The sequence below is a fragment of the Platalea leucorodia genome, assembly GCF_965183815.1.
Source record: "Platalea leucorodia genome assembly, chromosome: 21".
Classification (NCBI taxonomy): domain Eukaryota; kingdom Metazoa; phylum Chordata; class Aves; order Pelecaniformes; family Threskiornithidae; genus Platalea; species Platalea leucorodia.
In genome coordinates this window covers 4,867,082-4,891,849 of record NC_138843.1, presented here as the reverse complement: position 1 = coordinate 4,891,849, position 24,768 = coordinate 4,867,082, and the positions used below count along the sequence as shown (strand labels likewise).

Genomic DNA, 24,768 nt, shown 5'->3' with positions numbered 1-24,768 from the left:
CCTGGTAAATTAGGCATGCAGATCGGCTACATGGAAGTCCATGTTCGATGGGCTTGGTTGAAAGTGCGAGAAAATTACTAATTTTCCGTGAAGACTCTGGTTTTGGTATGTGGGGATTTTTTTATATCTGGCTGGAGAATCTGACTGTGTGTTTTCTTATGCCGAAAAGGCTGGCCTGGGTCACTGGGGGTGGCTTTCTGCTAGGTGCCTTCGGATGCATGCTGGAGACCTTGATGCCTGGGGTGGCCACTGGTGCGTGCAGCTCTCTGCGAGGCTGACCACACAAAGGTGCAATGAGGACATTGAGTTGTGCCTGGAGCCCCGGGCAGGGCTTCTTTTGGCCACTGCCCGGCAGAGCTCACCAGGGCTTTTGCTTTTAAGACGTCCCAGTCCCCAGTTAAACGATTTCCTCAGCCCTCAGGGTTTTTGTGAGCCCCCCTGTGCGCTCGCTCTTGCAGGGAGGTGGAGATGAGGCTGGTGGTCTCAGTGTCGCCTTGCTCTGATGGCACTCGTCCGTGCAGCAACAGGCACATGGCAGTTTTCTGAGGGTCCCCTGAGCAGAGCAGTATGGGCTGAAATGGGGACAGTCCCTGAGACCACGCAAAGGATTTGTCCTTTCGCCTTGCAGCAGTATTTGGGAAGTAGATTTCAGCCGAGGGTTTACAGCCAAAACTTGTGGGCCTCCATGAAGCAGTGACAGCAGGTAAGAAGAGGGCTGTTTTTTCAGAGAACGTGGCAATTTTAGGATTGGCATCCATGAGCTACAAGCACTGTGAGATTTGCTGCGTGGCTGCAGTGGGCAGCTGTGATAACAGCCAGTAGGTAACAGCCCGCTGTGCAGAGCAGGGGTCCGTGCAGGTGGTGGGCAAGCCTGAGAAATCTGGTGATGCTGCTGCCAAGCACCTCTCCATGGCACTGGCATGGCCTGGGAGCCACACATCCCAGCACCCTGCAGTCCCTGCTGTATTTAGCTCGGTTTTCAAAGAAAATAAGGCCCATGGAGCAAGCCGTGTGTTTGCAGCTCTTCCCCTCGATGATAACTTTGAACAATTTCAAGTTGGAGTGGATGGAGGAGCAGAAATCTCTATGGCGCTGTGCTTGCAGGGGCTGTGCATCATGGCCATGTAGTTGCCCTCCTGCAGGGTTAAAGTCCCGCTCATCCCTTGGCGGGGTCAGGAGATAGCTGGGGCCGAAGCTGGCCAAGCTGTGGGACGTGGTGTTGTGATAACCCTGGTGTGGTTGGGAAGTGCCAGTACCCCGTTTTACAGAAGAAAGAAGTAGTAACCATCAGGGCCGGTGACTTTCATTGATTTTTTTTAACACCGTCGCTAATAGCACAGCCCAGAAACACTCTTCGGGGTGAAGCGGCGCGGCCGCAGGGCGCTGCTCTCGCTGCTCACGGGCGCTGCGCGTCGGGAAGATGTCAGTGGAAGGGCTGGGGGCTAGGGGGGTGCACTGCGAGTATTTCCTCCCACCGGGGAAAGCTGGAAGCAGAAATCTGTGTTTGTATTTATTTCTCTCTCAAAAAAGGGAAAAGGACACCTGAGCTCATAATTTGCAAAAGTTGGATGAGAAACCTGGAAGCTGCCGGGCCCTGCATCTTTAAAAGCAGTTAAATTCCTCTTCTCTGCACTAGGAGGCACCTTGAACCTTCCTCTTGGCCCCGAGCAGAGCCCATCTGCTTCCTATTACCTTCCCATAAAGCTGCCTCCCTGGCCAAAAAAGCCGGGCTTTCAGGGAATTCTGTCTGCAGCCCCGATGTTGAAATTAGTAACAGTTGTCATCTGTTTTTCTTTTTTTCCTCTTCTCTTTGCTTTATTCCAGCTTGAATTTTAACCCCCCTCCCCAGCTCTCCCGCTTCTCGCGGGTTTTTGGTGTGGGAAGAGGCGACCTCGAAGCCGCCACCGGCCCCGGTGGCATCGGCCCCCGCTCCCCTCATCCCCGCCGCCGCCTTGCGCGGGCGGCCCGGCCCGGCCCACGGGTTCACGGGGCGAAAGCCACCTTGGCGCGGGGAGCGGGGAGCGTCAGCCGCTCGCGGGGCGCCTGCCAAGGACAACGAATTCCTCGGGAAGGAGCAAATCAGAACCGGCCCAAGCGAGGGAGGCACGAGACCGGAGAGGTCACCCTGTGCCCCTGGCCTCCCCGCGGCCCCTCCATCCTGGCCCACGAGACCCCAGCGTCCCGCCGCCCCCAGCATGGGCCTGGGCTCCTCGGGCTTGTCCGTGCCTGCCGGTCGCTGCTGCTCAGAAAGCAAAATCTGAAAACTGAGGTTATGGAAAACTTTATATGTATTGAAGCAGCCGTGGAGCCCGCGCTGCTCCAGCTCTCTCCTTCTTGTTACGGGTCCTTCTCTTGCAGGAGACGGGCTCATCGGGGTCTCGGAAGCGAAGCGCCGCTGGGAAGGGGCCATGTTTTCCTTGCCATGTGTGTAGAGGAATCAAAGCCGGGCCCTGCCCCCAGCTCAGCTTACGGGAATTTTGCAGCTGTAATTCCTGACATGTGCTGCTCCAAACATGCCTCCATCCCCCAAGGTCAGGGCCGCGGGGTCTCCGCGCCTGCAGCTCCCTCCCAGCCCCTGCTCCGGGGGATGCCGAGGAGCTGGGGCTGAAGGGGAAGAGCAGAGGGGAGACGAGGGCACCAGTCGCGACTGCCACGGCTCAGGGTCGCGGAGGAAGGACAGGAAATAATGACAGCCTTGAGGAAGCAGGTTCAACAGCTGGAAAACAAGAAAAATTAGTAGTGTGAAGCCCAGGAGAAAATATACTTCAGCTGAGCAGCTTTCTGTCCGCAGACCTTGGAGCCGTGACAGGATTTAAAAGCTGGAATCTCGAGCTTTAATAGATGCTGAAAAATGCTGACTTAGGAGAGGGCCGCAGCACGCCCGGCTTTCGTTTCGCCTTCTCCCTTTTCCAGTTCACTTCCCGCAGCCCCGCAGGGAGCAGGCACAGAGCAGCTCGCAGCAGCCGCAGTGCTTGGCCGTGCATTGCTGCAGCCCCAGCTCTGCCCTCTCTGCGCCGCAGGCGGGGGGTGACGCTACAAAGGATGCTGTCACCAGGTGGACATGGCCTCGTGGACCTGCAGTGCTGATCTCAGCATCCTCCTGTCGTGGTGGAAGAGGGCAGAAGAAGTCCTGCCAACCCTCTTGCCTCCACTGCCTGCTTCCCTTTACCTGTTGCTAGTGAGTGGAGCAGCCCAAGACAAGATTTAGACAGTTTTTCCCCAGTAAGGCAGCTTATTCTCACGGTTGCTGATTGCGTGCGCACTCTTCGAGGCTGCTGTCATGGGTGTTGTGTCCAGGCTTTGCAGAAACCAACCTGGCAGGTGGCACCAGATGTGACTGAGGAGACCATCCCAAGGCCTCACTGACGGTCTTTGGCCATTTTTAACTGTAAATAAACAGTTAAAAATCTTAATATTTAAAATGAAAAACTCCAAATTGTGATTTAAAGACACATATTAATCCTCCCGGCGGTTCTGTCTGGTAAGGAAAAAATAATTTACTTATTTAGATTAATTATTGGGGCAGGAATCATCTCTCTGGTTTCTTCTTGTACCTCGCCTCTGTAGTCTCTGGTGATGGGTGTTATTCCAAGCCCCCGTAGCACAAATAACATTAACTGTGTAGTAAAGATGGGAAAACAGAAGTAGAAATAAATTGCAGACTCCCCTGGGAACATGAGGTGAAGGGGAGAGCGTGGCAGACCCAAGGAGGAACCAGGCTCTCCTGCCCTGCGCTCTAGCCAGTAGTTAGTCTTTGCTATTTAAAACACACAAGAGCAGAGTGAGGCAAGGGTTAATGATGTTATTCCAAGTGTTTCCTTACTGGGATGAGGACCACACACATGCCATGGCTATTGACACCTTTGCAAAGAGCACCATCCTCCCGTCTCCAGCCCAGCCTTATCTTCCCAGCAGCTCAGGAGCATCCGTCCTGCCTCTCCCCGCACCGTCTGCTGCTGTGCAAGTTGTGGCTGCACCACCGGTCTGAAGGCAGACTTCAGTATGTATTTATCTGTTGCCTTTGCAGGAACTTTTGCATTTTGCTGCGGGGCTGCTCTCGAGCAGAGCATCGCTGTTCAGATATTTGGGATTCTCCGGGCGGTAGTTAGGTATGTGCCATATTCATTGCATACGTCATCTAATCGCTGGATAGAAACAAAAACCACAGGCTTTATGCAACTCTCCAGCACTATGTGAGTTTCGTATAATTGCCTCAGTCTGAGTGGAAATTATCTGCAAGCCAAAAATCTTTCACTGAAGCAATTAGCAAATCATTTTAAATAACAAATACAATTGGAATCTCATGATCCATTTGTGGATAGAGCTGAGGGTAAGGGTGAGTTCACTGAATGGGTCCTTTGTTTTCAATCACTTTTTTAGGTTCAGCCAATACGCTCTGGGAGCAAGTGCGCTTCTCTCAGTGCAGTGACGGTCATTAAAGTGTATTTTAAAGCCAGGGGAACTGGAGTAGAAAGGATTTCTTGGTTGCTGCTCACTACCACCCCACTAATGCTTTTATTCCATGCTTTCCTTTAAGGGATCAGGTAACTGAGACCAGGTCACTGTTCGGTCTGCGCTTCCTTGCGGGCATTGCCACAGGACAAAGGGTTCCCATTTATTCTGAGCTCCTTTCCTCCGGTATAAGGTACATAACAGACCTTTAGTGCCACTGTCAGAGTAGTGCAGAGGCTGCGCTGGGAGCAGGGTTCACCCCTGGGAGAGCACCCGCCTGTGCAGTGTCCCTGTAGCAGGATAATGTGGCTTTCCGATGCTGTGAACTGATGTGGTTAATTGCATTTGCGTTTGCTTCCCATCCTTTTCTCCCCTTCCTTTCTCTTTCTTTGCATCTCACTCTTCCCTTCTCTAAGATCAGGCTTTCCTTGTTCACCCTGCACACCGTTTTCTCCCTCGTGTCCTTCTCCATCCTTTGTTTCCCCTCTGCCCGTCTCTCCCGTTGACTCATCCCCACCCTCTCCTCCGCAGGGGCAATGCCACCGAGAGCCTGCTGTTCGAATTAGCCCATGCTGACCCCGCTGCGCTGGCTCGGGCACAGCACGCTGCAAAGACACCGTCGGCCTCACTGCTTTTGGGAGAGCACGGAGCGGCCGAGGATGCCTGCGGAGGGACCGAGGACTCCTGTCTCTACATAAGCGGTGGCCGAGGGAGAGACATGTTGGGACAGCGCCCTTTCGGCTGGCACATTACTCCCTGCACTGAGACAAGCATCGCTAACCATGGCAATAGCTTGGAGGCTTCTCATGTGGACTGTCATCTTCACTGCAGCTGTGTGCAACTTTCCCGGTTACACATTCCAGTCGCAAGGTAGGGATCTCTGTGGGGAGGGGAGCTGGATCCACCCACCTCCACTGGCAGAAACCCTAATGATGACCCCGGGGGAGGTTATTATGGTAATGTTGTGCTGGGGAGTGGGTGGAGACACCCCGAACTCTGTTCTGCTTGCTGTGCTGCAGCAAAGCTCCTCCTGCTGAATTTGCAGGTGTTTTCCGTTGACCTCCGAGGAAAGGATGTGTTTTGCTCTCGGATGTTACGCTCCTTGACTTTTTGTAGGATTCAGAGCAGTAGGGTCTGTGTAAGATGAGAGCCACGTACAGGCTTAGAAAGCAAAGGGGATGTGGTAGCAATAGAGGAAGCTCCCCTTCCACTCGGGTGGAGTGGCGCATCCTCGGATGAATAGAGGCTTTGTTACGAGGGTTGTGTGTGCGCAGCCAGCCGGTGCGCTTGTGAGCCGTCCTCTGCGTGTGCGGGGATGGAGGTCTCTGCTGGATCATACAAATACAGCTGAGTCTGGACAGATGTGTGCTGCTGGAGGAGCAGTTTTAGTTTGTGCACACGTTTCTGTAAGTGCTACCATTAGTAAACGCTCAAACCTGCTCAGGTGTGAGCACTTTGTACCTGTCTTGTATGTCTGTGTGTTTCTAATGGTCTTGTGTTTAAATACAGAGCCGCACATGCAAGTGAGTGCAAGGAAAGTAGAACGTGGGTCTCTTGTACATAGATTTGTGCCTTTGTACATGATTTTATTCCAGGTTAGGAGTGAAGGGGCTGGAAAGTGAGGTGGACTGCCTCATACCCAGCCTAGAGTATAAATACAGCACTGATATTAAGCAATTTAACTACCTTGTTTTATCTGCCCATGCTGTATTTCTGCACGTTCTTAAAAGGCAATATGAACACTCCCATTAGGCACCAGAGGTAAGAAGAAAGGGCTCTCAAGTTAGACGTTTATCTGTGCAAGGTGTTAAAACCTCAGTAGCGTACTTAGGCAGCCATAATCCTGAAATACCACGTGTGCCCAGATTAATTGCAGTAGGACCAAAGCCGGCGACGTACCCTGGCTCTTGAGTAGTGCAATGTCATCGGGCTGTAGTTAGGATGGCTGTGGGTTGTCTTGTGAAGCAGAACTGGAAAGAGGAACATAGGCAACCGAAAGCCACGTGCTGTCCTGGGTCTGAACACCGTCTCGTTGCTAAACATGGGGCACTGCCGTACTGCAGCTTGTGCTGGGTGAAAGGAGAGACAGTCAGACACAGAGCTGCGTGCTGTGCAGGCGCTGTGCAACGTGCAAGGTTACACAGGCAGATTTTCTTGAATCTGAAACAAACAGAGTTTCTGGTCCTTTTCGCCAAAGCCTCTGGCAATGCCTGGGGTGACTGTTCTGGGCTTCCCGCATCCGTCAGTTCACACCTCTCTCCATCTGCAGCACCGCGTTCGCAGCGCAGCGACGCTCTGACGAGGACTTCGCTGCCAGATTGCCTCCATCCTGACTCACAGCAGCTCAGATCCTCCCTCGCTCACGAGTCCCCGCACCGTTTGCTAATACGCCTCAGTCTAAACCCGAGGGCTCACCAAAATTAGTTAATGCGTTTGTGCTCTCCTAGATACTGGCTTCCCCTGAGCAGATCTGGGGGATGAGTCTGAGCCCGTGATGTTGCTGGGAGCATGGTGCTGTGGGAGCACCACGCGGGGGATTGCAGCCTGTCCCCTCCCCAGTCCCTGTCCAGTCCCGAGGGTCAGGCTTCCCCATGGGCCCCTCTTGCTGTCAGAGCGCTTTTTTTGGCTCCCTGCATCCGGAACGGTTGGCGTCAGGCTATTGATGTTGCTCAACACTTCTCTTCACCACGCTGCTGAGATAGTAAGTACATAATCCTCACAACACCCTTTCAAGAGGGTGAAATGCTGTTATCTCCTCTTAGCAGTTGGAGGCACGGAGAATAAAGAGCAGTGTTTTCAACAAGCCACTGATTTTGACCAAGTAACTTGCTCCAGTTAGCAGTGGAGCAGGATTCACGTGCCCCGTGTGCACGACTCCACATCAGTGTATTTATTTCATGCAGGAAAAAGATTAAGGTATCATAGTCATAAGCTGTAATTATCTTTGTGGGAAATAGCAGTCCAGCATTGAAGGCCTCTTCAAGCCAGCAGAGACGTAATGAGATTCAGATGTAACGTGTACACTCAGGCTGCCGTTTTTAACAGTGCAGGGAACAGCAGCTGAAACAATGGACCAAGGATTCAGCACATGCCCACCATTGCTGAATGGTTTTTAATCAAAAGGAAATTTTCTGCCAGTGCCTTAGTTTAACCATAGTGATAGATTAGATGTTCTCTGTTTTATAGAACGTTAGGTGAGGCTAACCTCACTGCTCCCGGCTCACATGTAAACCGATGGACCCTTGGAGGATGTAGTGAGACAGACACAATGCTAGGGGCAGCCTGAAGCCATGGGATCCCATAGCATTTTCCATAGCCGTCCCTTAGGAATCGTGCCTGGGCTGCAGCTGGGGCTCCTCTTTGCTCTGGTGACAAGACCAGAGCAAACATCTGCTTCCTTTTCATCCTTTAAGCAGCTCTGTAATGAGAGAGGCAATGGTAAGCATACAAGGAGGGAACAAATTCCTCCCTCCTCCACTTTCACCTTCCCTCTCTTCTTCTTTTTGTTCAGCTTAGCCCTCTACCTCCCCTGTCCCCTTTCCCTTCCTCTGCTGTCCAGGCCCCTGGAGATGTGTGCTCCCTTTCCACCAAAAATGGGGCAGCGAGGTACCTCTCCCTACACTCCATCTTTCCTGCTCCCCCGCTTTCTCCCTTGCCCTGTCCTGGGAGGTCTGTGGTCCTCCAAGGGTGCCCAGTGTCCCACACAGCCATGGGCAGGTTTTCCTGGAGAAAGGCTTTTTATAGCATCTCTTCCGAAGCAGTTTGACAGCTCTCTGGAAACACCAGGCTGCTTATCACCAGTGCAAACCCTTCTGATACAGGGGGTGCAGTACTGCACGTTTCAGGCCAAGATCTATTAATACAGCGCGAAGTGGCTGAGAGGGCAGAGGGAACATGATGGCTTTTCTGGGAGGAAGGAAGGAAGGAAGGGTCAAACAGTGCCACTCTTGCTGTTGGGAGCTCCTAGTATGGTCTGTAATATGGGGAGAATGACCAAGGCAGAGATGAGCAAATGAGGGAATAAGGGAACATCTGTGATGTTGGGTGGAACACACAGGGTTAGGAAGTAAAAGAGGTCCTAATCTCTTAGAGCCTAATCTAATCTTTTACATTTTTAGAGGAGAGGAAGGAGCCAGCTGTAACACTGGACGAGGACACTGGCTTCTTCCTTGTGTTGAAAGTCTCTGTTATTTTTTTCCCATTTGTGTCATCCCCATTCTAAAGCATCACTTCTTAAAACATTCATGTGGTGCAGGGCACTGCTCTTAGATCTTTGTTCCTGTGCCTCAGTTTCCAGAGTGACGTCCCTGAGAGGATGCATGGTGACTGGCACTACAGCAAAAGCAGGTTCTCGCACACAACCTCACCCCAGGCTCTGGGCACGTTTTATCCTCCTGGACGTACCTTGCAGGTCGGGATCAGAGACCGCAGCCCAGGGTCCCAGGCCCTTCCTAGCCACTGCATGCACAAACCTCCTTCCGAATCGCTATTTTGCAAGCCCATGTGGACTGCAGAGAGGGAAAAAGAAAAACAAGACACTTCCGATAGCAAATTTTTCCAAGCCTGAGGTCATAGCTTAAGTGCAAATAGTCACTCTTGTTTGCCTGGCTGCATTGCACGCGAGGCGGTGTGATGCAGGAGAAGCTGGAGCACAGGAAGTTAAAAAAATAATAATTATTTCTGGCTTCTTGAGGCAAGGGAGAGATGCCAGAAGTGCTTATGGTTTGGAAGGATGGGAGCTAACCCCTAAACCCAGCTGGTGGGAAGGACTGTCCCATTACCAGTGGCCAAGGAAACCACTCTGTCAGGCTCCCACACTGGAAAACACACTAGAGGAAAAGGAAACTTTCCAGTGCTGCCATGTGGTAAAAGTGTAATTTGGAGTCCAAATTTATGATGGCTGGGAAGGCTTTGAAGATGGGTGCTGTGGAGCCAGGCGAAATGCAGCCACCCTGGAGCAGCGTGGCCTCTCCCGTTTGCTTAGGAAACAACTACAAATAGGATGCAGAAAGCACAGTAAGAATATTCCAGAGTGAAAAGAGGGCAAATCCTCTCCCACTCCATGAGGAAGCCTCCAGCCATGAGGTTCAGAAGAACATGCTGTGATGGAGTGAGCTATCCTGTCCAGCGCCTGATTTTTTACATCTTCCCATGAAGCCTCTGGTACCGAGGGCTGTCAGAGACAGCTGGACCTCCAGTCAGATCCAGTCTGGCCGTCCCCGTGACATTTTGCTTGGAAAATGAGAAATTTCTGTAGAGGTTGCAGAGTGCCAATTTCTTTGACAGCCAAAAGCGTTGCGTTACTGTGTGAGTGCAGGCAGACATTTTGAACACTGACCTTGTCAGACCACATTTCCTAAGTGGTACGAGACAGGCTCAAAAACTCAAGTGCCCCAAGAGAAGGTGCTAAGCCAGGCTGATAATGATAAAGAGCACCAAGCTGGTGAGCGAGGAAGGCAGGATGGTGTCATAGATAGAGACCTGCCTGAGGAATCAGGATGTCTGCCTTCTGTTCTTGCTGCCTTTTCAGCACAGCTGGGAAATTCTGGTTACCCTCTTTCTTATTTTGATCGCAAGATTGGCATTGCAAGGACATTGTCTTTGTGCCTCATAGGAGGATGCCCAGTACCTAATGCAGCTGTGATCGGGGAGGCTGGTCTGGTGCTGCTGTTATGCGAGTTACCAAAGCAGAGTTAGTGAAGTTATGTTCTGAAGAACCCCACGGTTCCTTAGCAAGACTTTCTTCTCCTGAGATATTGTCGCCCCAAGGCTCGTCCTGGCTTGTTTTGAAGAGACCTTATTGCTAGCTTTGTTACTCAGAGGATCCAGGTTAAAATAACCCTCCAAACCACAGGATTGGAGGATCCAGCACAACCTGGAGTCCCTCTGTCCAGTGGAGATGGAGAGATGGGGGGTAGTCCAGGTCCAGATCCAGAATTTGGGTGTCCTGAATGGCCCCTTGGACCAGTCTGTTTCTCCCCATCACCTGCAGAGGAAGAAGATTAGGCTCCATAGGCTCAAGGCCTATTTATACCCCAAGGCTCTGTAGGCTGAAGGCCTTTGGGAATACCCCAAGGGTCCTGCAGCCTGGACAGATCAGACCCTCCGTGTCAGGGCCCTGTCCTGTGTCCAGGACCAGCTCAGCTGGGCTTAGGTGCAGCCGACTCCCTGCTGAAGTCGCTGGGTGTTTTATTCTGACTCTCTTTGCACAATGTCATTCCTCCTGTGTTTGCTTTCCCTTCCCAGAGGAGTTCCTCTCCAGCCTCGATCACTATGAAATTGCGTTCCCCATCCAAGTGGACCAAAATGGGGACTTCCTTACCTTTGATGTGAGAAGCCAGCTGAAGCAACGTCCTCGGCGCAGTCTGGGTTCCTTGCCCTACGAGCCGTCTGAGCAGCAGGTTTTCTACAAAGTCTCTGCCCACCGAACCCAGTTCCTCCTCAACCTGACACTGCACTCCAACCTGCTGGCTGAGCACTTCACTGTCGAATACTGGAAGCGAGACGGCGTGGACTGGCAACATGATTTCCACGAAGACTGCCACTACGCGGGCCACTTGCAGGATCAGTACCTGAACTCAAAGGTCGCCATCAGCAACTGCAATGGACTGGTGAGTCTCTGTATTTTGCCCAGCCAAGGGCAGTGCTAACAACTAGAGCTGCCCATAAAGCAGAGCTGATTGCAGCCTCTTTGATCTTTGCTGTAGAAGTGCGAGCTGGTTTGGGTCCCAGCAGGTGGGTCCATGGTGGTGGGAAAGGCATGGGGTTGGTGTCAAGCTAGAATATTGCGCATTGGCATCAAAAGTCAGCTGAGAGTGAAGAAGGCCGCATCCCTTCATTACATCTGTCGGGGTTCCCGATCCATGTTTCGCTTGTAGGCCAGTTTCTACCAAAGTCAGTGGGCATTTTTCCATTGATTTTAATTGGAATGGGATAATCCAAGCTCTAGACCGTTATTCTGGCTCTCACAGAACTCTCCCCTCCACTTCCAACAGCAACAGCAATAGATATGTTTCGCATGTGCTAGTGAGGAAGAAGTGCAGGAGGGCAGGAATTTCACAGCACAACTGGGAATGTCAAAAGTGCATTCAGATCCTTACAATTGCAGATACATTCCTGGGGTTTCCAGTCACTTCTGTCCAGATTTCAGGAGCTAAAAATGTGACTTCTGGGGGAAAAAAATGAAATAATCAGTTTTTCAATATGAAAAAGAGAATATCAAGAGGGGACAAGATGGCATTCCTCACAAACAGCAAGGCTGCTGCGAAGAGGATAGGAATGATTGATTTTGCACACCCTGACAGCTAGGACTGGACGTCATGGTCTTAAATACCAGCAAGAAAGCTTAATGGTAGACATTAGTGGTAAGGATAGCTGAGCTCTGGACTAGATTGCTTGGAGAGTACGTGGGCCCTACATCGTTGGAGATCTTTAAGACTAGGCCAGACAAATGCCTCTCAAAAATACTCCAGGTATGATTCATTAGCTCTTCCAGCATTGGGAATAGACTAAGGACTCCCATCCTTATTTTTCTGTAATTTTCTGATATTTCTGGCTCACGAAGCACACTTCATGACCTGCCAGATGGAGGGATGGAGCAAACATACCCTGTTAGTGAATCCCAAGGATGATGGCTCCCTTAGAGCGGTAACGTGTAGAAAAAGACTCTGTAGGCCAGATTCATATTTATGCTACAGCCCCACCTCTTAGCAGTATTCTAGCAGTGTGGAAGAGCTTCCAAATGGGAATGAATTCATGTTTGATTTATTGCTAAATTACACTGCCAGAACAGTGCTGTGGGTTATTAACAAAAATGAGATTCTGACTCATTATATCATAAAGTCTAATGTTTCTATCTCACAGCCAAAAATCAGAGCTGCATAAACTCTTGGTTCCCTAGTTAGCCCTTTGTTTAGATATGGAAACTCTGCTGAAGTCCTAGGCAATTTACTGGTGTTCACAAAAGCACTGAAGGGTGAGCTGGATGCTGCTGGCTCAGAAGGGATCTGGCATTAGCCCACCTTCCCACTTCAGAGGGTAGTAAGTCCAGGGCAAGCAGTGGCCCAGCAGCACTTGTACTTGCATAATTTAGTCCACAGGCTGTGTTTAGCTCTGGAGAGATACCAGGGGCTGTTTGGAGGAAAATGCAGCCAGGCACAAAGAGGGATGGAGGGTCATCCAACAACCTCTCCTTTTCCTGAACTCTGTCCTTCTGCCCTCAAGAGCTATGGACATCAGCAAGGGGTGGGGAGGAGGTCTTCTGGGTTAGTGAGAATGATAGAGTCAGGAATTTGGACAAGAGGAGTCTGGCATCTTTTTAGCTGGCAGAACGGGGGCTCTATGTGCCACCAGAGAAGACCTTTGCAGAGCTCTGGTTGATCAGTAACAGCTGATCCGCTCGTGCCATCCCTCAACACGCTTCCCTCCAGGCAGGCATCAGTCCACTTTGGAGGGGACAGGTAAGGACAGAAGAGGATCTGCAGTTGCTGAAGTCTCAAGGTTCAGGTTCATGCTGACACGTGCTGAGGGGGGCTGCCCACGGTGACCCACGTTTGCGCAGACTTGACTCAATGATGATGCAAAGGGGGTTGTGTGTTGTGTTGTTGAATGGGCACAAGCAGGGACCAGGTGCTGATTACGGGGTGAGCTGCGCACGAGGAGAAGGGAAAGAGACGATTGCATCCACAGAAGTGTCCAACACAAAGCTGTGAAAATGAGGAACAAGTCCCAAGCCATCCTCCTGTCCTCAAACTCCCACATCCTTAAGCAATTTCTGTGTCTGCAAGGTGTACAACTGTAAACTGCTTTGTTTTCAAACACCCATGATGTATCTTGCACCTTATGGCACCCCAGCTTTGGAATGCCAATATCTGGGCATTGACTCATCTTCCCAGCCACAAGTACCATCACCCCAGCCTGAGGGCAGGCAGGCAGCGTGGCTCACCCCACACATCTCCCGTGGAGGGCATGCCATGCTGCGCTTCAGGCTGAGCAAGGGGAAAGTCACCCAGGCTTAAGCTATCAAAAGCAAAGGGTAAAATGGTCCATTTTCCAAAACACGCAGAGTTGTGAGCTGCCAGCAGGGCCAAGCACGAAGCAGCTGGAGCCTGCAGGGAGCAGCCCAGGCAGCTTTGCTTCAGCCTGGCCAGGAGCTGAAATCCCTGTCTTAAGCAAAGCTATGTTTCATCCCACTGGCTGCACGAGATCCCAAGGACCCGTCCTACCATCAAACAAATCGCAGTGAGGAGAAGATAACTTTAGGAAAGAAATGCCGCTTTCTTACCTCTTGTGTCAGAGCTCATCAAAGGACAGTTTAAAGGCCAGGTCTTCAACCCTGTGTGTCTGTGCTGAAATTGTGCTTTCACCTGAAAAGCCCTCCTGAAGTCAGCATGAACATTAAATGCTTGGAGCAAGGCAGATGGCCGCGCTGCTGAGGCTAACGTTGAGCTCCTCCTGTGTATGTACGAGGAGGTGGGAGAGCAGAATTGCAGTATGTGATGGTGCTTTTCTTAAGTGTGGTTATAAGCTAATAGCATAAACCATCCTTGCTCTGCAGATGACCTGAGTGAATCATAGACAGGATATCCAGTTTAGCTCCCCCACAAACCACAGGGATCTCTCTAAGGGCTTCTCGCCGCCCCCTTTCAACAGGCTTGTGTCATGTCCAGGGTCCAGACCTCAGAGCTTGGTCTTTGGGGTCAGCGATGGGGCAGTTTTCAGACTCTTGTGATGGCCAAGCTTCATTGCCGAAGGATGCCAGGCAGGCGGTGGAGCCTCCTGCCTCTCACGCTCTGCAGAGTCTCCGGGTTTAAGTAAGATGGCCCTTTTCTAGCGGTACATGGTTTTCAGGCAGGACGTGCTCTCCTCTCCTGCTGCTCTGCCCCAAGCCGGTGGTGACCTCCTTCTCCCCGTCCCACAAAGCCGGCAGCCAGCTGGCTTCGCAGGCCGACACTCAGCTTTCCGCCGGAGCCCTCGCCAGGCTAACCTCACAGTACCTCGCTTGTGTTTGAAAAGGTGGAGCTGAGCCAAGAGCAACAGAGCCTGGTGCAGGAGGAAATCCCCCGGCACTCTGGAGATGGGGACTTCGCTGTGCACACACTGCCCCGATTCAGCTTTCACGGCAGGGAGGGAGAGGGGGAGAAACCTATTACAGAGGCAGCGTCCACCCCAGAGAGGCTCTCCCCCATGAACGCCCAACAATAATGCTGTTACGCAGGTGGTGCCTTCTATGCAAGGACCTCAAGATGTTTTGGAGAGACCTGCTTCCCCACTCCCCATCCTGGCGGATCAGGGCTCCTGTCCCCCTTGCATAGAGGGGAGCTGGTAAAGTGCTGTGACACCCAAAGGACAACACCGGTGCAGAGCTGATGGCAGAAAGGGGGTGTCTCTGCACCCAGAGCTATGCTTGCACACGGGGAGTGAGAGGACAGCCAGGTAACGTGGGTCTTAGACTTTTGGGATGCTTCTTGTCCTGCTTGAGCAATGTCAAGCATGTTCCTGTGCCTCGGTTGCTTGCTGGTGAAGTTCAGCTGATAGCACACCCACATTTCTAGGTGTTAGGTGAGATTCAGTGCCAGGAGTTGTTATGGCGTTGGAGCTTCTACTTGTATCGTGTTGGGCTGCCAGAAACTTTTTAGGTTGCTCAGACCTTTTAGGTAGAGGGAAAGCTTGCTGTGAGGATAGGACCAGGTGCAGAGGAGAGATCTTGCAAGCACCAGGTGGGTTTGGCTGCTCATCCTGCTGGGGTCTTCTGCCCAGTCGTCACTGTCTCGTGCGTGGGTACACTCACAGAGAGCAAAGTGTGGGCTCACAGCTGAGATTCATTCAGTCAAAGAAAAGAATAAGGGAGAACAACAAAAACCAACTAAGGGAGCAGAAATGAGATTATCTGACTGAGGTGGCCAGTCAGAGGTGTAAAAGGGGCAGTGATGCCTACAGGGCACAAGGCAGGTTTCAGGCTGCAGAGAAAGGTTGTGGCTCCCGCTGGTTGCCTTACTGCTAATTGGACTTCAGATTTTAAAGATTCAGTGTGTTTCTCAAAAGCCTCTGAGCATCTACACTTCCCTGCAGCTCCGTGCCCGAGTTTCCCAGCTGGTGGTAATGGTCCTGAGCTGCTTTTGAAGGTTTGTTGGTGAGGTTGAAAAATATAGGAGGTAGATCTCACTGCTGAGTTGTGCTGCTATTTGAAGGTGTGGTATTTAGGATCCCACAGACAGCTCTCAATTAGACTGAGTGGGTGGAATAGGAAACAACTTATTCATAATTTTGCAAGGAAAGACTGTGATTTCCAGAAGACTTTAGTGAACACAGATGTCCCAAGGCATCCACGACCATCTGGTTTGGTTTTCTCTGGTCTGTAGGTTCATATAGTTCAGTGTTTGTGCGTAAATGAAGGATTCCTTCACATTCTCAAAAGTATTTGTCAGTCCTCAGAAATTCAGTCGTTAATCATCAGAAAGCTCATTACGAGAAGCCACTGGTATGTCACTCAGTTTTCTCTCTACCTCTTTTATTGCCTTCCATTTCTTTCCTTCTGCAGCACGGGGTGATCGTCGCAGATGAGGAGGAATATTTCATTGAACCCCTGAGCCCAGGAGCCAATGTCAGCACAGGGAGCGAGGGCAAGGGCAGCCCCCACGTCGTGTACAAGCGATCGTCTCTCCAGTACCCACACATGGATGCAGCCTGTGGTGTGCTAGGTATCTGTACCCACCAACACATCCTCGATCCATCCCAGTGCAGGCTGGGAAGGTCCCGGTAGACCAGGCTTTAAAGGTCCACACTGCTCTATATGGCAAAGAACCAAATTTATCATCTCCTGCATTCGAGAAAGTTCTATGTATTTACTTTCACCCATGTTAAGGATTTCTGGTGGCCTGGTCTTTGGAAAGCTCTTGTACCCTCTTCTTCACAGCAGGGCTTTTAAATTTGTAACTAGAGCATGGAATAGAAGAGAAAAAACTGCCTCTTATTGTTCTTAAGAAAAATCCTCCCAGATTTGGCTAATTTACAAGGCATTGAGAAATTGTAGCTTACGCATGTTCAGCAGAGACTTGTCTTTGGGTTTTAGTCACTGAAGACTGTGTCCATGTTGAGATACACCTGCTGCTGTTAGAGACCAGGTGGAAAGATGCCTTGTAGGGTGGGATGTGGGATCTGGTTAGTCACAGTGGGCTCTGGGAGACATTTATAGAGAATGGCAATTGCACATCTACCCCATTTCTACGCTTACAGGCCTTTGACTTCCTAAAGGACTTGCACAGGTCTGCCCTGGCATCTCCCCACGTGCCTGTGCCCTTCTCATCTTTGCTAGCAGTCGGTCTGTGTCCCAGAGCCTGGCTGAAATCCCCAGCCCTTGTGAATGTGCAAAGTTTCTCCCTCTACCCAAAATGTTGCATGCACACAGGATGCTGCTCCCTCACTTTACAGAGGCTTCCCCTTGCTCCGTAAGGATGAGAGGAGATGCCATCCCTGCAGAGGGGCCAGCTCGCATTTTATGAATTAGAGTTTGTGGATGCAGAAGCAGAGCTGTTCCCAGTTGCTCCTGGCAGGTTTGTGTGTCACTTCAGGATGTTCATCCAGTGCCCCAGTGGTGACACTTGACCAGATGAGGAGTCACTGGAAGGGATGGAGCCTCCGGAGCCACCAGGGCACTGCCAGCCTGCTCTGAGCAGGCTCTGAATGTCCCCAGACCTGCCAGCATCTCTGGAGACAACCTGTGCTTCCCTGGCCCGGCTCCTGTCCCAGCTCCCAAAGTCACGTTGGACGAAGCGCCAGCAGACTCCCCTTCTGCTGACTCCTTGCCACGTTCCCCGGCTTCCAGACAAAAGTTAGCCTGTTCCTAATTGCTTCTTGGAAAGCAAAGACCATGCAGTGGGAGCCACAGGCCAAATACAGTTCAGAACAACCACATCGCAACTGGCCCCAGCAAAGCCGCCCCATCCCCTCGCCCCGCAGGCTGGACCTGTCCCGACCTGCCCGGCACAGCTGGGCCCCGAGCACCCCCACAAGCTCCCTCTGATCGGCTGGAGCTGATAGGATGTGGGGCCGCCTGTGATCTGCCTGTCTTCCCGGTCTTGCTGGACGTTTGATGATCCAGCATCAGAGCAGAGGAGGGGGATTCAGCCACCTCTCCTGACGGGGTAGAAGAGTGGTTATAATCTCCCAGTCAGCTCTCCTGCCCCATGATGGTCTCCACACTGCGGGTTTGGAGCTGATGGCCCTGCTGAGGACATCTCTAGGGTCGGGTCAGTAGCACTTGAAGCCTGGAGCAAAGTCCTACAAACCTGCTGCTGCTGCTTTGGAGCCTGCAGCCATTTCTGTGGAGGAAAAGCCAAGTCCTAAATTCAGGTCCTGGCAGGAAAAATAAAGTGGAAATGATCCGCAATGGCTTTATTTTCAGATTATGTCTGTGTAGTTTCTAAATCCACACCGCTCTTTCCTGCGACAGAGGCGAGGGCAGGGCCTTGCAGCGTGGAGGCAGTGACGTGCGTGGGGCTGCCGCAGCAGGACGGACACACGCCTCTGCGTGCAGCGCCTGGGCAGGAGGGCAGGAGGGCAGGCAGGAGGGCAGCGGGGCCAGCAGGAGCATGGGGACAACCCTGGGCTGCAGTAGGAAGAGCTCAGCAGATCCAGCCGATGGCAGTGGGGACATTTTCTGGGTCCGTGTATGGTACATAAAGAGCCTTGCAACGGCCTTTCCTTCCCTGAAGCCAAGCTTATACTGTGCACCCCTCACCTCTGTGTGCTGCTGAATTGCTGCTGGAGGGCAACAGAAAAATCTCTTTCCCTCCTCAGATGAGAAGCCCTGGAAAGGGAGACACTGGTGGCTGCGGACGCTGAAGCCCTCCCCTCTGAAGCCGTCAGGCAACCACAGCCAGCGAGGCCAGCTGCCCCTGAAGAGATCTGTCAGCACGGAGCGCTACGTGGAGACCCTGGTGGTGGCTGACAAAATGATGGTGGGGTACCACGGGCGGCGGGACATAGAGCAGTACATCCTGGCCATCATGAATATTGTAAGTGTTATAACCACATCATGAACCTTGGGGAACCCCAGGGCCTCACGCACCCAGCAGCAGAGAGCAAGCAGGAATAAATCCTGTTCGTCACCCCGGATGTCTGGGTTTGGCAGAGGGTGCCATGTGCTTTTTCTGCAAGAAGACAAGTGGGATGGGAACGCAGTGGGGAAATCAGATCTGTTCCAGGATAGCAGTAGCTTTTCCCCATCCCCAGAGCAAGACATTTAGGTCAAAAATCCTGACATGCTGCTGCTGCTCATGAGCCGTGATACTCTGGAGCCTGCAGGGACTCTCTGTTGTGTAGGGGAAGCACTGCAGGAGAGGTAAACTCTGGCCCGTCTGACCATGCTACAGGCCAGATCTGGACTGGGAGAACAAAGCCCTTTCTTTGAGCAGCATCTCTCATCTCAAATTAGCATTGCAAATAGGGCCAGCCAAGCTGAGAAACACATGGGAAAGCATAAGGACAGTGAGCTCTCACGCTTGGGGGCTGATCAGCGTGAGGGGTAGGGAGAAATACCCTCGTTCTTCCATACCGTGCTGCCCGCGTCTCTGGGTTACTGCAGAGGAGCTTCCTCTGCAGCATCAGATTTGGGTCATTGCTGGCGGCAGGATACCAGGCTAGATGCATTAACAGCCTGAATTGGCCATGCTGAATCCTCCTGTGAGGTGAGATAGGCTTGGAAGTTATCCATCAAACCAATGAAAGCCCCTCTGTGATGGTTCTTTGTCCTGTCCTCTGCAGGATCTCTTTTCATGGCTTGCTCTGTTTGCATTTCTAAAGCAGATGCCAGATTTTAAAACAATACTGTTTCATCTGCTGCAAAACACCCATCGTGTGGCGGCAGATTTCTGAGAGATGCTGTGTCATTCCCTGCCGATGGGCAGTCAGCAAAGGTTCGTCCCCGTGGCTGCGTAATGCCAGAACCATGGGGCTTCCCCACCTGAGCTCCAGGCGAGGAGCAGGTGCTGTGGGATGTCAGCTTCACTGCTCGAATCTCCCCAGAAGGGGACACCGAGGTCTGAACCTGGTTTAGGAGGCTCTGCAATCCCAGTGGTAATGTGGAGTCCCATACCCATTTCTGCTTTCTAAAAAGGTTGTGTTCACACCCTGCAGCCCACACTGATGAAGCAGCCCTGTTTCCCTCCACCAGGCGCCCAGCACGTGCCAGCTCACACACCGATTGCACTGTCACCCAGCCAGCGAGCTCATTTTTAAGACTCGTCTTTTCTTGTTTCTTGGAGGTCAGGTTGCCAAACTTTTCCAGGACTCGAGTCTGGGCAATATTGTCAATATCCTGGTGACCCGGCTGATTCTCCTCACCGAGGATCAGGTAAGGTGGGCTTTGCTGAGCCACTTCTGTCATGCGTCTGCACTTCCTTCGTGGGTCTGTGTGTTCCCCCTGGATGTCACCCCCGGGAGATGCCTCCAGTGCAGTCTGCTGGGTGCACCGCATCCTCTCAATGGCAGCTGGGGACTGGGTTCAGGCTACAGGCTGAGGAGACCTCTGGGACTTTGAGGACTGTTTCTATAAGGTGGCTTTAGGGAGGTTTAAGTAGCTTTAGTCCTCCTAAAGTCCTGCTTTCCCATGGCCTCCACGAAAAGGTGGGGGCATCTGGAGTGGTGTCAGTGCTCTGCTGACATGGGAATAGGCAGTGCCTTCATATCAGAGCTTTCCTGGGAACACACCGTCATACTGCTTCCATTCCAGCCCACACTGGAGATTAACCACCACGCCGGGAAATCCCTGGACAGCTTCTGCAAGTGGCAGAAATCCATTGTGAACAGGAATGGCAATGGGAATGCGATCCCCGAGAATGGCATAGCCAACCATGACACTGCGGTGCTGATCACCAGGTAAGGCTGAGCCCGGCCCTGGCAGCGCTGTCCTCATGGAGGGTGTCCTCTGTCCAGCTGTGCTCTATCTCTGTCCAAGTGGTTCATCCGAGGCTTCCTTCCCATGCGCTCCCCGCAAGCTGCCTGGCAGCGGCTGTCCCTCAGGCTGGCCACTTGCCCGTTCCCTTGCAGCGATGCAGATTATGGCAGTTCAGATGATAGTTATCGTCCTCCAGTGTCTTCCCTCAGTCTTTGTTGTGCTCAAAAGGAGCTTAGTTTGCAGCCATGGGTATTTGTGCACCAAGAGTCAATGGCACAGTGTGTACAGCACTGTTGGGCATGTGTGGGAACCCACCCCGGAGTCATGGAGCATCAGGCATCCTACTGAAACAGAGAGCGCCGTCTGCCCCTGCTGTGAAAGATGGAGAAGAAGATATAAGTGGGACCTGAGTGTCATAACAGTGACAGAGTGTCTCCAGCCAGTACGGGATCTGGCTCATCTCATTTTAGGTGCCTACATGTAGGGCTGAACCCTCTCCTTGGTAGCTGATGGACACCCTTGAAGTAGTGACTTCATCCCAACTCCCTTAGGACAAGAGCGGTCCTGCCCTGCCTGTGTTTCTGTGTTCCTGTAACAACAATCCAGGTCAGCAGCTCAACCTGGATGCTGAATTAGACCTCCAGAGCTGGGTGAAGGGGTCTGAACCTTCACACGCAGGACAAATAACCCCTGTCAGAATAGATGGGTGCTTGAGCTTGGAGCAACAGAGGGTACGGGAGGGACAGCTGGAAGGACAGACAGATGGTCGGAAGGAGAGAAGGTGCAGAGACGACAACAGGGACAGTGGAAGGAACAGGGGGGCGCCTGGGAGGACAGAGGATGCCGAAGGGAGAGCTGGAAGGACAGAGAGGACGAAGGGCACTGAGAGGCAGCTCTTGGCAGTGCTGCCAGTTGTGCCTGGGACACCGGCTCTCCAGTGCCCGCATAAACCCTGCTTGGGCAGAGGGGCAGCAGCCTGGGGAGAAGCCAAAGGCAAACCCAAGATTTGTTTGTGCCTTTTTTCCCCCGCTTGCGGAGTGGAAGAAAGTCATAAAACGAAAGCGCTGGAGAGGGGAGCCTCCAAGCGGGAGCCGGTTTCATTGGCGCCATGCACTGCTCCTCAGCTGCAGTTCCCGGCGGTGGCGGGAGCCGTGTGCAGCCTGGCGTATCCCTCCCAGGGAGCTCGTGAGAGCTGCCTGGTGCATCCCTCCTGGGGAGCTTGTGAGATGAGAGCTCACAAGCACTAGGGGAAGAGTGAGCGAAAGGCCCCTCGGCCCCAGCTTTTCACCCTCCCGGGGCTACGGCATCTGCTTTTCCTTCCCTCCCGCCACACGTGTGGGATGCAAACGCCGGCTCCGAATTCTTCGGCCTCCCACCAGATGTTTGAGCTAACCCGAAGCGACTCGCCGGCTGGCCGCGCCAGGCTTGGACAGCACCAGCGCATCCGGCCCCGTCTCTAATAAATTCCCCGTCTCCCGATAACATCTTGCTGAGCTGCGGGCTTTTTTCTCTTGCAGGGACGTGTCAAACCAGAGCCTCCGAAGGCTTTAACAGTATTCGCTCAAAACAAAGCAACAAATGTTTTTCACTCACTCGGTTTCCTGCCGGGGGTGAGAGGTTTGGACACTTCCAGAGAGCGCCAGGGGCCAAAGGGACAGGAGCCATCACCAGGAACGCATTACGCTTAACCCATCGTGTGCTATCAGCTTGCTTCCTCCCCACTCTCGTCCCCATAGGGCGGCTGGGGCGAGCAATGTCGGATGGTCCTGCTCGCCGTGCAGGTGTCCCCCAAACCCGCACCGCGGTCAGCATCCTACTCAGGTTGAAATGCACCTCAGGGCTAAAGAGCAACACCTCAACCCAGCTCTGGGGCATCCCAGCCCGGCTGCCGCCAGTCCCCCCGTTTGCCCGCCCTATGCAGATTCCAGCCTTAACCTTGCCCCTTTCAGCTCGCGTTTTGCAAAGACCCAAATGTATGGGGAGTCTCACCTTCTGGAGAAGGTATTTGAACAGAGGCAGGGAGGGCATGTGGTTTGTCTCCACAATTAAATGATAATATTGACTCTCTGGCCCAAACTGGTGTCTTTTGGAGCTGCTGCCGCGTCCCATTGCGAGGGTGCTGCATTTCAATTTGGAGGAGGTTTTACTTTGCTGTCCTCGTTTAGCTTTTCCTTGTACACGGCTAACGATGTGCAAACAGTCGATTCCTTGATGCAATGGCTGGAAGTCGAGGCCAGGAACAGAGGGAAGAGTCATCTTGAATCAACCCATATTGAATTTGTTTGGAAAATTCTCAGTAAAGAACTACACTGAAAAAAAAATATAAAAAATCACTTTAGCGTTTTAATGAAACCACAGTGGGTTTTGAAATGGAACATGTTTTCAAACTGAAATGTTTTCCTTATTTAAAAAAAAAAAAAATCAGAATTACAGATTTGATTGATGTGATTTGCTGCAAGGGACCTGAGTTTACAGACGGGAGGCCGGCCCTGTCCTCTTCCACCCTGCGCTGCTGGGGCAGATCCCTGAGCCCTGCGCCTCCCAGGAGAGAAGTGGCCGGATCCCGGGAATGCACTGGGTGCTAGTGAGCAGAGCTGGACCATCCACCCAAACCCAAAGAGCTTCAAGGCTGGAATAGCGTTGTCCCTGCTGATTCACCACGTTTCATCAAAACCAAACCTCTGACCCCACTTAGCACTGCCCCATAGTTAAGGGACAGGAGCTATCATTAAAAATCCACAGTGAGTCTCAGCCTGGGGAAAGTGAGTGTTGTACAATACGGATCAGAGGCGTCTTACCTGTTGCAGTTGGTACTTTCCATTCTGGAAGTGTTGCATCAGCCATGGGCTGATGTTTGAAGTGTTTTGGATGTGAACACATCAGTAAAATGGAGATGCGCTATTTTGGAGCCACCGAAATTGTAAGTGTTCTTAATGCTGCCTTCTGTTCTTTGCAGATACGACATTTGCATTTACAAGAATAAACCGTGCGGCACCCTGGGTAGGTTGGATTTTGCTGCCCCTTCGGCAGCGCTTCTCACCGGCACACGCGTCTTCGGGAGCGTGGCGAGGGCGGGCTGTGCCATCCCCCTTTCCTAGTGAGCAGGCTGAGGGGAAGCGCTTGCCCAACACTACCGCGAGCACCGGCAGCAGAGCCAGGAACAGGCCAGTGGTTTCCAGCCTGCTCGACTGTGTAGCCTCCTCACTTCTGTAAACACTAAAAGCAGCAACCCAGAGGACGGATGGGCTCTGGAACACTTCTCCGTTATATCCCTGGGTCAGGTCCAGCCTGATGATTAAGAGCCGCTCGCATCGAAGGCTGGTCCATAGCCTAGTGGAGTATTCCTGGCTTAGCAGAGAGAAATAAGACTTTTTTGTGATGACTATAAAGGGAGTTCTTTATTTAAACTGCTAGACGCAGACAGACCCTGCAGCTCTCTCTGGCTGTAGCTCCTAATTTGTCTTGCCCTGGTCTAGACTAAGCAGTCAGGGAGGGATTACTGCTCTGAATCACTGCAGTTAAAAAGGAAAAGTTGGTGGATCTCTGACCTGATGCAGCTGCAGGCGAGGTACCTGGGAAGGAGGTTGAGGCTGGAGGTGCCATGATGGCTCGATTCCTTCCTTTAACAGAGACTATTCCTTCCCTGGCCCAGTGCAGTGGGCACAGCCCGTGGTGGTGGAACTATGTATGGGCAGAGGGTTGGGGGGATCTGCTGGTGCGATTCAGGGGGGATTTCTGCATGATCCAGCCCTCTGGATGGAGTCAGGCTGGATTCCTGATTATGGTGGCTGTCAGCCAGAACGAAGTGCAGATGGTCAGGTTGGATCCTGGCTTACTCAGTTGTCTGGGCTGCCCTGGCTGAGTTCAGATGCCCAAGTGCTGGTGCAGCTGATCTCAGGTTCCCACCCCCAGCAGTGCCAGTGTTGTGACAAGGACTGCTCTCCCTCTGCACACAGTCTGCGGATTGGTTATGAAATTCAGAGGATTTTGACCCATTTCTGAGCCTGCCATTGTTAATTTAGTTGACAGTCTGAGTGACCATATGCCTACAGTCCATAAGAGCCATGGGTCCATCCCAAAGCCCAGTGCAACCAGTGGGAAGAAACTTGTTATTGACAGCAGGTGTGAAGCACCTCAGTCCCCAAATACCACCCGTGTCTCCTGCAGATGCTTTGTGCTGACCCTATGTGACAGCTCTGTCTGGCTTCCCTAGGCCTGGCCCCCGTTGGTGGGATGTGCGAACGAGAACGAAGCTGCAGCATCAATGAGGACATTGGCCTGGCCACAGCCTTCACCATTGCCCACGAGATCGGCCACACGTGAGTACTGTGCGAGAGGAGTGCCTGGAGTGGCCATCACAAGGAAGGGCCCCTGTTGGTTTGTTCCTGCCAAACTGAGGAGCTGAAAAATCCTTCCTACAG

At 52.3% G+C, this 24,768-nt stretch overlaps 1 protein-coding gene across 1 annotated transcript in view; it reads left to right on the top strand.

The window, feature by feature from the left end:
• ADAMTS10 (ADAM metallopeptidase with thrombospondin type 1 motif 10) overlaps window positions 1-24,768 on the top strand; it is a 59,144-nt gene that overhangs the window by 7,718 nt on the left and 26,658 nt on the right. Inside the window, exons 2-9 of the mRNA XM_082331103.1 lie at window positions 4,984-5,322; window positions 10,699-11,063; window positions 15,992-16,151; window positions 18,250-18,467; window positions 19,721-19,804; window positions 20,183-20,328; window positions 23,304-23,347; window positions 24,561-24,666. Coding sequence (XP_082187229.1) covers window positions 5,235-5,322; window positions 10,699-11,063; window positions 15,992-16,151; window positions 18,250-18,467; window positions 19,721-19,804; window positions 20,183-20,328; window positions 23,304-23,347; window positions 24,561-24,666 — 1,211 coding nt within the window. The 5' untranslated portion in view covers window positions 4,984-5,234. The remainder of the gene's footprint in view (window positions 1-4,983; window positions 5,323-10,698; window positions 11,064-15,991; window positions 16,152-18,249; window positions 18,468-19,720; window positions 19,805-20,182; window positions 20,329-23,303; window positions 23,348-24,560; window positions 24,667-24,768) is intronic.